The 11779-nt window shown below is 36.1% G+C and overlaps 1 protein-coding gene across 7 annotated transcripts in view; it reads right to left on the bottom strand.

The window, feature by feature from the left end:
* The window catches only part of Hipk1 (homeodomain interacting protein kinase 1), a 73209-nt gene that overhangs the window by 42768 nt on the left and 18662 nt on the right, over nucleotides 1–11779 (bottom strand). For all 7 annotated transcript variants that reach the window (XM_029563989.1, XM_008833991.3, XM_029563991.1 and 4 more), the window contains exon 3: nucleotides 1035–1158. In XM_029563989.1, coding sequence (XP_029419849.1) covers nucleotides 1035–1158 — 124 coding nt within the window. The remainder of the gene's footprint in view (nucleotides 1–1034; nucleotides 1159–11779) is intronic.

Here is an 11779-nt window from a genome sequence, read left to right as displayed (position 1 = left end):
CAAAGTAAGAATTATTTGTGCATCAAGAAGTATCCTCAACACAAAATGGAAGACAGCATGTGAAAATTATGTTTGATAAAAGATTAATATTTAGACTATAAAGAACTATAATTCAGCAACCAAAAACAACCACATTCAAAAATGGGCAATGAATTGTAACAAACAGACATTCCTCCAATGAGAATATCCAAATGGTCAAGAAGCACATAGATGTCCAATGTCACTAACCATTAGGGAAATACAAACAAAAATCATAATGAAATAATACTTTATACCTACATGGATGGCTACTTTTAGAAATGGATAATTTTGTCTAGTTTGTAAAAAAAGTTAGATCCCACATGAACTGCTAGTGAAATGAAATGGTTCAGCCTTTGTGGAAAATTTCATTACTAATATAGTGTTTACCAGAAACCTTACCAATACCATAAACAGTTGATTAACACATATTTTATATTATATATATTTTATATATTATACACACACACACACACACACACACACACACACACACACACAAAGAACCACAAGAGATCACGTTTTTCTGGGACATGAAATTTAGCAAAGAGACCAGGAACTCAAGCACAATGATTAGCACACATAGCATTTGAAGCAGGTACTCACCACCCTTGACCTCACCACATCAGCAACAAGAGGTGGTGGCAAAATTACTACAATACAGTATACACTGCAGTTAAATTTATGTGGTTAGGATTTACTAATGAACTATTATGTTTGTTTACATGTCTCTCAACTATAAGTGGCATCATACATGGTCTTGTGTAACTTTTGGTAAGTTTTCATTTTTTTAGAATAGATTTGTATATACTTTGTGGTAGATAATGATAAAAATAGACTATATTTTATGTATTCATGACATGTTTTTTTTAATATTCCTATACTACGAGGTCTATTTTTTCAAACTGTCATTTAAAAAAAAAAAAAAAGAAAGAAAGAAAAAAGCCTGCATATGTGCAGGTTTGTGCAGTTAAGTCTGTGTTGCTTTTCATTTCCATCCAAATAAGCACTCTTACCTGATCATATTCTGAAGCACCAGGATAAAGAGGCCATCCCAGAAACAACTCAGCTATTACACAGCCCAGTGACCACATATCAATAGCTTCACAAAATGGTAGTCCGAGAATAATTTCAGGGGCTCTAGCAAAAAACAAAATTATTGGATAAAAGAATAAACATTACTTGGGGAAAATAATTATATTGACTAAATCCTGATGCAATATAAGCTAAATGCACATTTGTTTAATGAAACTGAAAACAATTTTGGTATAAAGTCAGTCCCCCAAAATTCCTGGGGCCTGAAGTGTTCAGAACTCAGGAGTTTTTGAATTACAGAAAGGTAATAGAGAACATAACCCACATTACACAATTTCAGTGGAGTTCACAACCCATAATCAAGTACATTAATATTTCTGCAATAAAACACTGAGTAGGCATATTAAGTTGGCTAAAGACATTAAATAATCTTATAATGGTTCAAGTGAGGTCCTAATAATAAGTGAGTTTGTATTAAACTCAGAAGAAAATTTTCAGTTTTGAGAGCTTCCTAAATATAAGAATCATAAATAAAAGATCATAGGTTATTTTTTCTACTTAGCACCTTCTTAATTGTTTTTAAAAATCAATTAAATGACCCACCTAATAACTACAAAATGCTTTCTGAAAAGACAGTATTTGTAACAGACTCAAGAGCCAGCCTGACAGGGTTTGAATTTAGTTCCATCATTTAGTAACTGCTGCTATACAACTTCACCCCTCTGGGCCTCAGGTTCCTGATCTATACAAGACGACAACAACCGACTATCACACCGGGGGTTTTTACAAAATTTAAGTAAATCAATAAAGTTCATGGGCCAGTGCTTGGCCTATGACAAGCATATGTAAATGTTAGTTATAATAATAACTATTATTATTAGAATATCATTATTTGAGGAGCTGAAGAGATGGCTCCGCAGTTAAGAGCACTGACTGCTCTTGCAGAGGACTCAGGTTCAGTTCCCAGCACTCGCTGAGCAGCTAACAACTGTCTCTAACTCCAGTTCCAGGGGATCTGATACCCTCTTCTGACCTCCATGAGCACTGCATGACATGGGTACACTTAAATACATGCAGGCAATACACTCATACTCATAAAATAAAAAATAGTAATTTTTTTAAAAAGATTATCATTATTTTGAATCTTGGAATTTTGTGTTCTTAGAAATACTCATTTCATTAATACTTCAAGTAAGACAGGTAATCCATAAACTAGGAACTTTCTATATATGAACATATGTAAAATGAAATTAAGATCTGATTTACAGAGGAGGAAATTGAGGCAGAGAGATTTGCCTAAAATCAGTTGGTAAAATTTAGAACAAAGACCTGACTTTCAGCAATCTGGTTCCAGAATGAAGTATTATGATACTATCTTCAGTGAGTAAGCATTACCTACATGCTCATCTTTGTGAATGTATTTAGCATGGAGGTATACATAACTGGGCCTTTCACAAACTGTGATTAAAATTAAGAGACTTGGGCTGGTGAAATGGCTCAAGGAGTAAAGGCACTTTCTGTTGAGCCTGAGAACCTGAGTTCGAGCCCCAAAATCTACATAGTTGAAGGAGAAAACCAACTTCCACAAATTATTCTCTGACCTCTACATATATGCTCCTCCACAAACAAACGAACAAAAATAATAAAACCTCAACTTCTGAATATTAAAAAAAATAATATAAAATAAAATAAAATTAGGAAGCTGGGTTTGGTGGTGCATGCCTTTAAACCCAGCATGCAGGAGGCAGAGGCAGGTGGATCTCTGTGAGATCAAGGACAGCCTGGCACACATAGCAAGTTTCCAGGCCAGCTGGGGCTACAGGGAGACCCTGTCTCAAAATAAATTTATTTAAATTTTTAATTAATTTAATAAATTAATAAATAAAATAAAATTAGGAGAAAATGGGTTCAAATAAAGAATGATAAAGGTTGAGAGGAGCTCTGAAGAAGAGCATATGCATACGCAATGGCCTGGATTTGATTCCCAAACGAGGGGTGGGGCAAAGAATGGTAACAGGCAACAGGAATATTAATAATGACGATGATGATGATAAATGACAGTGTGTACTATGTGCTGTGCTAAGTTCTTTGTAAATGTTGTCACTTAATCCTTACAATAATACTTAAGAAAGTATTACTATATGTCACCAATTCTAAGTTGTACATTTTTGGCTAATTTTAAACATCTTAAAAGTGAGAGTATATTGCAGTTTAATGGCAATGCTTTCACTAATTACATGGCATATAATGTTGCACTTTGTAATCAATGGCATTTTAGAGTTTATGAGATAAAGCACTATTTCCATTTCTCTAGTTGACAAATGAAGAAACTAAGAGGTTACAGTATCTGAGTCTACACTACAAAATGACGGTGCCCTGACAGTCTGGAGTAGGATCTGATGGCGTCCAGGCAGTCTGGATGTAGGATCTGAACTCTTACGTACTTCTTCATTTTCTCTAAAAATTTCCTCTCCTTTTAAGTCAAAAAGTTTGAATCTGCAAAGGTACTTCAGATCCTCAAATAACAGTAGGAAAATGGAAAAAAAAAAAAAAAAAAAGAACCATCTGATTATATATCCTCATGGACTGTCTAGGTTTTATAAATTTTAGTTTCAGGTAATACATGATTATTGTTATATTCTGTGTATGTGTGTGTTGGGGCCGTTTGAGAAAAGAGGGTATAATGATGCATTTGTTGTTGTTACAGTGATTTGGGGTTGTCTTTTGTTTTGTTATTTTTGAGACAAAGTCTTGCTATATAGCCATAGCTGGCCTTGAACTCATTAACATAACGCAGGCTAGCCTTGAACTTGAGTTCTCCTGTCTTGGTCTCCCAAGTGCTGGGACTACAGACATGTATCATCATGCCTGGCCTAGGATATTTTCCCTAAGGATATCTTCTACAAGTAATTATATATCAATGCCCTTAGAAAACAGGTGAATTAGGAAACTCCTCCATAGATTCTAAAGCATTTCCTGATCTTTGCACTGAAATAGAACATCTAGGCCTGTTCAGACTTATTCTACTAGACAGGTAAGGAACTAATTTCACTAGTTTCTATAGCATTTGATATGAACTTTAGTTTTGTTCCCTAAGGAAACAACCCTCAAAAGTTATATTCCTGGGAGCTGGAAAGATGACTCAGCAGTGAGGAAAATTTGTTGCTCATCTAGAAGACCCACATGGCAGCCGACAACCATTTGTAACTCCAGTTCCAGGGGATTGGACTCCCTCTTCTGGCCTCCTCGGTACTGTACACACGGTGCATTTACACACATGCAACCAAAATACTCATACACATAAAAATTAATAATTTTTTTTCTAAAAGTTATAATCCTACTGGGTATGGTTGTGCACTCTTATAATCCGAGGCTGACTAAGACCCAAAAAAAGTAATGTTGCAAGTGGCTATAGCCACATATGACTGATGGACATTCAAAATTCAATTAAATTGTAACCATTATGGCATATTTTTAAACCACACAGGTCTGACGGGGACATTAATAAAGCAGAGAATAAGAGCACCCAGAAATAATATAAAAGCTTTTCTAAAATTGAAAAGGGAAAAACTTTCCTACTTTCAGTGAATAGAAACATTAATTTTCAAGTTCTTGACAGTGCCAGAAAGACCTGGCAGGCCAGTGGAAATGGCTTGGTGTAGAAATCAAAACCAGGCTGAAAATATTGCAAAGTGCCAGTAGGAGAGCAGGAGTATTTACCACTGCCACCTTACAGGAAGACATGTTTTAAAAGGTAGGTCAGGAGAGACTAGCCTATTAAAAAAAAAAAAAAAAAAAAACCAGTGGCAATAAGTGCTTAAAATTTCAAAGAAATTAAGGAAAACATTAATTCCAACCTCATTTTAAAGAACAAACAAGGGAAGACTGGCTGGAATCCAGAATTTTCATTTGTTTTTCATTTGGTGTCATCAGTTCCGGAATGACAAATACAGCAAGAGCTCACTCAGGACCAATTCCTCCCTTACAAAAAGGCAAGTGTCAAAAGAAAAAAATAAAACATATAGAGCTTTTACTCCATCCACAGAGTCTTTCATCATGAGGACCTAGAAATGTTAAATATAACTAACTTCTAGGAAGCAAGAATGAAGTTTGTTGTTCTCTTTATTGTGGAATGATGGCATCATTAGAGCTGTTTTAATCTCAGAGGGCCATTTTAAACTCTGAATTGAGATTATTATTTTGGAATTATTTTCATTATGTTTCTCCCCTTGGCCTCCATTATTTCTCAATCCTTCAGTAAAGAGTCTATGGAGGCTTTAGCAGTATAGCTCAGTGGCAGGTACAGGCTTAGCATGTACAGTGCCTGGGGTTTGATCCCCAGAACAAAAAGGAGGAGGGAGAGGAAGAGAAGAAGAAGGAGGATGAAAAGGAGGAGGAGGAAGTTGTTCTTGAACTATGGGCATTAAAACCCTGGTTCTTCTTATCTGTATGATAAGAAAATTGAGTCAGACATGGTGGTGTACACCTGTAATCCCTACTGGGAGGCAGAAGCAGGAGGATTGAAGGTTCAAGGCCAGTCTGGACTACATACTAAGACCCTGTCTCCAAAAAAAATAAAGAAAAAGGGGGGGAAAGGAAAGAAAAAAGAAGAGTTAGATAATTATTCCAAGTTTCCATTTCTAATATTCTAATAAACACAAGGCAACAAAAAAGACTATCCACTCAAGCATAGGAGAGAGAAAGCTACAGATGAAGACCACAACAACCAACCTGGCAGTATTCACTTCAATAGGAAAATGGCATTCATTGTGCTTTGGACATAGTGGGTCTCCCTCTGAAGGTACTCCCCATCCTTAAAGAACAAATAATACGAAGTCTGCAATTACTATAGCCAAGTGGCAGATTTCCTGCATGCTGATTCCAAACTTTAAACTTCTTTATACTGAGAATTTCCTCCAAGGTCAAGGTCATAAAGCCCTATTTCACTGGCACCCAAAGCAAGCTGAGCACAAATTATTCTCTGGTTATTTTCATGAACATTCGGTTTCTTTCTTCCCTTCTCTGAGGCATCAAACCTACTTATTTACCAGATTAGAGATGTTACATAAGGTCCAACTGCCTGCATTTGTGACTTAGATGAAACTATAGTTTCACAGTTAGAAGAAATTAGATTCCTGTATAGGATAAACTGAAGCTATGCTTTTCTCCCCTAGGCTGTGTCCATCCATAAATAACAAGTAAAGTGTTCTGAGCTTGAAATAAATGCTGGCTAGTTTGTTCAGAATGGTAAAGCACTAAGCTTGTTAGTGTGGCAAACCTCTGTCCCCACTCTGTGGCAAAACTCAGGCCCCAACTACAGCAACGCCCCAACTACAGCATATTTTCTTTGGAGTCAGTCTGTATTTAGTGGGCTAGAGAATAAATATATCTCATTTCCACTGCCTGAATCATCTGGCCATGCCTATGGCCAAGAGACAACAGCATGGCAAATTTCCGTCAACTGGTAATAGCTGAGCATGCTTATCAGCAAACAAAGCAATGTAAACTTAAAAGAAGGGTAGGAAGGCTGGATTTAGAGCCAGAATGCTTCCATCAGCCAAAAGGGTTTCACAGAGGTTTCTGAAAAACAAGAATGTGAGGTCTTAATGATTCTAATATAGTAACAAGGAGACATGAGGACACTTAAGAGGACCACTGGGAATAAAATTAGTGAGGAAGACTGTGTGAGCAGGTATTCCACCTGTTTCACTCATTATCAAATACTACTATGAAACAACAGAACATTTAGGTAAATCCTAAATACAGTCACAAGCCCCAGATGCTGAACTTTGGAATACACAGGAATTGGTCAGTAACACAAAGAATGAATTATTTTTAAGAAGTAAATTTACTTCTCTCTTGAAATTATTCCTAAGGCCAACAACTAAATTTATAATAAGCTTTGAAGGATTCTTTTAAAAAAATTGGAAACTGGGGCTGGAGAGATGGCTCAGCGGTTAACACTGGTTGTTCTTGCAGAAGACCCGGGTTCGAATCCTAGCATCCACATGGCAGCTAACAACTGTCCATAACTCCAGTTCCAGGGGATCCAAAAGCCTCTTCTGTCCTCCGCAGGCATTGCATGACATGGGTGCACTTTCCTACAATGCAGGCATAACACTCATACACATAAAATAAAAATAATAAATATTTTTTTAAATTGAAAACCTTTTTATATAAACAAAACCAAAATTATAGTTTAGGTTAAAAGGATATTTTAAAAAAAGCACAGACTAGCAACTTAATACTGAAAATTCAAGTGAATTACAAATTAGAGAGAGCTAAGCAGCCAGAACTATTTATCCCGAAAACACTTTTAGTCTTCATGTAAAAATCCCACCAAAATTGATTTCATAAAATAACTTCTATCTGGTTTTGCTCTCTTTTTTCAGTTATCTGTCTTTGAGCACAAACAGTTAAAGAACACCTGCAAGCACTGAGAAAAGATTCAGATAGAGCTGATAAGCCATCAGGAGCTAAGATCTGCCTCTTACCTCCCTAGCACTTAAAGGGAAACAGTGCTATCTCCACATTGTGCTGTGCATTTGTACTGTATGTGGGTAGTAAGGAGACTGCTCAAAGGAGAGTAGCAAATGTTAGTTGGAACTGAACTCTCCCAAGTCATAAGTAAACTGAAGTGAAAATTTCAAAATTAGCCTTGGTTGCCTAATGCTGCATGAAACCAGAAACCACAGGACCTGAGTTTCTTTTACCTCACTTCTAGTAAAGTATGTCATAGTTTTACAAAACTATGAAAAGATTTTTTTAAAGTGAAGATAGATTAAAAGACATACAGTCAATACTGTACTACCAAAAGCAATTTACAAGGTTAATGTTTTTCTTATTAAATCCAATGATAATTTTTGAAAAAGAAAAATATATCTTAACATTCATATGGAATGAACACCCAAAACAATCTTGAAAAAGAATACAGTTATTTTTGAAACTTATTACAGAATCATAGTAATCAAAACAAGCTTGATACTGTTACACAGACAGAAGTTCGGACAGAACAGAATTCAGAGACTATTAGCCCAACCAGAACTATGCACCAAGACCCTGTCTCAAAAACAAAAACAAAATATGCACTCAAAATCAAAGCACAAAATGTAATAGAACTCTTAGAAGAAATAGGAAAAAAGCTACATGACAATGGATTTGGCAACTGATGAGACACCAAAAGCATAAGCAACAAAAGAAAGAGTAGACAAACCAGATTTCATCAACTTTAAAAACAGCCATATATCAAACAACACTAGCAACATACTGAAAAGGTTACCTATAAAATGGGAGAAAATATTTGTGAATCATATATCTATTAATGCCTAGAACATAGATATTTGGTGGCGGGGGGAGACAGGTCTTCCTATAGCCACAGCTGATCTGGAACTCACTATGTAGACTAGGCTGGCCTTGATATCATAGAGATCTGCCTGCCTCTGCCTCCCAAGTGCTGGTATTAAAGGCATATGCCATCACACCCAGCATAGAACATATTTTTTAAAATTCAGCAACAATATAACAACACCCACATCATATAGAAAAATTGGGCAAAGGATTTTAATAAGAACTCTCCATCTCTAAGGACATGAAAAAATGGTCATCATGACTAATTAGGGAAATGCAAATTAAAACCAACTGAGATACTACTTTATACCCACAGATAGTTACTTAGGAAAATATATAGATAATAACAAGCTGGGGCCAGAGTTGGGGTTAGCAGTTAAAAGCAATGGCTGCTCTTGCAGAGGACCCAGGTTCAGTTCCCCAACATGATGGCTAACCACCATCCATAACTCCAGTTCCAGGAGATCTGATGCCCTCTTCTTTCCTCCTTGGGCATCGCATAACACACTTGCAAGTAAGATACTCATACACAAAAAAGAAAATCAAACAAAAAAGATATAACAGAAAATAACAAGTGTTTGAGAAAATGTAGAGAAACTGAAACTCTCATGCACTGCTAGTGAGAATATAAAATGGTAAAACCTCTGTAGAGGAGTCTAGCAGCTTCTCAAAATGTTAAACATACAATTCCAAATGGTCTAACATTTCTACTCCAGGCTAGTAGCTAAGAGAATTTAAAATAAGAACTTAGATACTTGTGTGGTAATGCTCATAGTAGCATTATTTGTAACACTCAAAAGGTGTCTATCAACAGATGGATAAAAAAAATGTGTATATGTGTGTGTCTGTGTGTGCGTGTGGCATATACATATATGAAATATAACCAAGCCATAAAAAGGAATGATGTCCTGATGGATGCAACAGCAAAGATAACCTCAAAATCATAAACCAATACTCACCAGAACTTGACAGTAAGACCCTATTGCTAAAGACACTACATCCATGAGTTGTAGAGCAAACAAAAAGAAATCAAGCTAGTACTGACCTCAAAGCTTCATCTCTACTGTCTAGCTTTCACAGTGCTGAAAGGTGTTATGCATGCTATCAAAAGAGAAAACTAATCATCAATCTTGCCCAGCTGTGAATCCTGCAAGCTACAACTGGCTTGGCAAGATAAGCCCACTCATATAATAGTGGCATAAATGTTACTGGAGTAGCCAACCATTTTCTGCTTGAATTTATGGTCCACTTCACAAAATGGAACCCATACCTGTCACTGAGACAAGGCCTAGGAACCTGTAGCTAGACAGATCACAGACGATGGGGGAAAGTCTGCCACTATTATTCTACTAAATGGATATAGTATTAAACCAACTTACAATGGTTTATTTTTATACCCATTAATTAATGCATCTCTCAGCTCTCACCAGAGAAGCTTCTTCATGCAGCAAATGGTGATTAATGGAAAAAAATCAATTAAAAAATTTTAATCATAAACCAATAGGTCTTGGGATGTATTTCTGTAGTAAGAGTGTTTGATAGTATGTTCAAGGCTCTGGATCAATCCCTGGCATCACACACACACACATACAAGGCTCTGGATCAATCCCTGGCATCACACACACACACACACACACACACACACACACACACACACACGCACACGTGTGCACAAACTACAAAAAGATAAATAAAAGAATAAATATTGCATGATTCTATTTATATGCATTATCTACAATGGCACATTCAAGGGACAGGAAATCAAATACAGGTTACACAAATAGAGAAAAGGAGATATTGCTTATGGTTTCCAGAGTTTCTATGGTGGGTGATGGAAAATTTTGGAAACAGGTAGTGGTAACAGTTTGGACAACTCTGTGAACGTATTTAAGGGACAGTGGTGAAGATTGCATGGCAATATATATATAGTACCACTAAACACCATTAAATAGTTAAAATAGTAAATACGTTATACAGATTTTACCCCAATTAAAAATTTATGAAGCCAGGGCTGGAGAGACGACTCAGCAGTTAAGAGAACTGGCTGCTCTTGCAGAGGACCTGGGTTTGGTTCCTAGCACCCACATGGTAGCTAACAGCTGTCCATAACTCCAGTTTTGGGGGATCTAACACCCTTTCCTGACCTCTGTGGGCACTGTATGACGGGTGCACTTACATACATCCTGGCAATACACTCATACAAATAAAATTTAAAAAAACATATTTTAAAAAATGAAGCCAAGAAAGGCTGCACACGCCTATAATCCCAGCAACTTGGGAAGCAGAGGCAGAAGGATCAAGAAAGAATACAAGGTCATCCTCAATTACAAAATGAGTTTACGGCCGGCCAAGGCTACACGAGATCCTGTCTCAACAACAAATTTATATAGATAGCATCTTTTCCTTAATCTTTATACGGATTAAAACAGCTTTATGAGGCCAGTGATATGGCTCAGTGTGTCAAAGCACTTACTCTGCAAGCCTGACCACTTGAGTTCAATCCCCAGAACCCAAATAAAGATGGAAGAAAAGAACCAACTCTGTAGAGGTCCTCTGACCTCTACATGTGTGTCATGGAATAACCCCCCCCATAATAAATAATATTAAAATAATTTTAAATAATCTTACAATATTTTCACATATAATACAGAATCTTAATTCAGAATGTCCATTTTCTCAAATTTTACTACAGGAATTAAAATTTACTATAGGCATTACTACAGGAAATATCTCTTCATAAACTTATTTTCTGGTTATCTTTTTTGGTAATGCTAAAGATTAAACTCAGTGTCATAAATGAGAGGCAAGCACTGTACCCTGAGCTAAATACCTAGTCTGTACTTCATTGACTAGATGCTTATAGGAGCTCTATTTAATGCTTGACTATTAAACTAAATATTAGATTCCTTATAATTAATGACAAATTAATAAAACAAGCTGAGAAATAAAAATACATTTTAAAAGCTTTGGTTACAGTACACACAAAATTGTATGTGTCAACATTAAGTACTATTATAATAATTATTTAAAGGACAGCCATAGTATCAATCTAGAAATAGAAATCACTAATGTACTTGGGTCAAGACTACCCTAGGATAACTAAGTAAGATCAAAATATTAAAGAGAATGTTAAAACAGAAGATCACAGCAATCATCTAATTCAATTCTTGGTATTACAGCAAACAAACATCAAGGAATAAACTGCTGCTAAAGTTAAACTTAGAGGTATTCCCAAAGCATTTCCCATGCTAGGTAAGAGCTTGGGGGGGGGGGGACCAGCAGCTCAAATTCATTACAAATAAGTAAATATCTTTGTGCATTTAAAAACCCCTAAAATGAGAAAATTGGGTATAATGGTAGTCAAGAATGAACGAGATGC

The sequence above is a fragment of the Nannospalax galili genome, unplaced genomic scaffold, assembly GCF_000622305.1.
Source record: "Nannospalax galili isolate Female #2095 unplaced genomic scaffold, S.galili_v1.0 scaffold475, whole genome shotgun sequence".
NCBI classification, from domain to species: domain Eukaryota; kingdom Metazoa; phylum Chordata; class Mammalia; order Rodentia; family Spalacidae; genus Nannospalax; species Nannospalax galili.
This window is presented reverse-complemented; position numbering and strand designations above follow the sequence as displayed.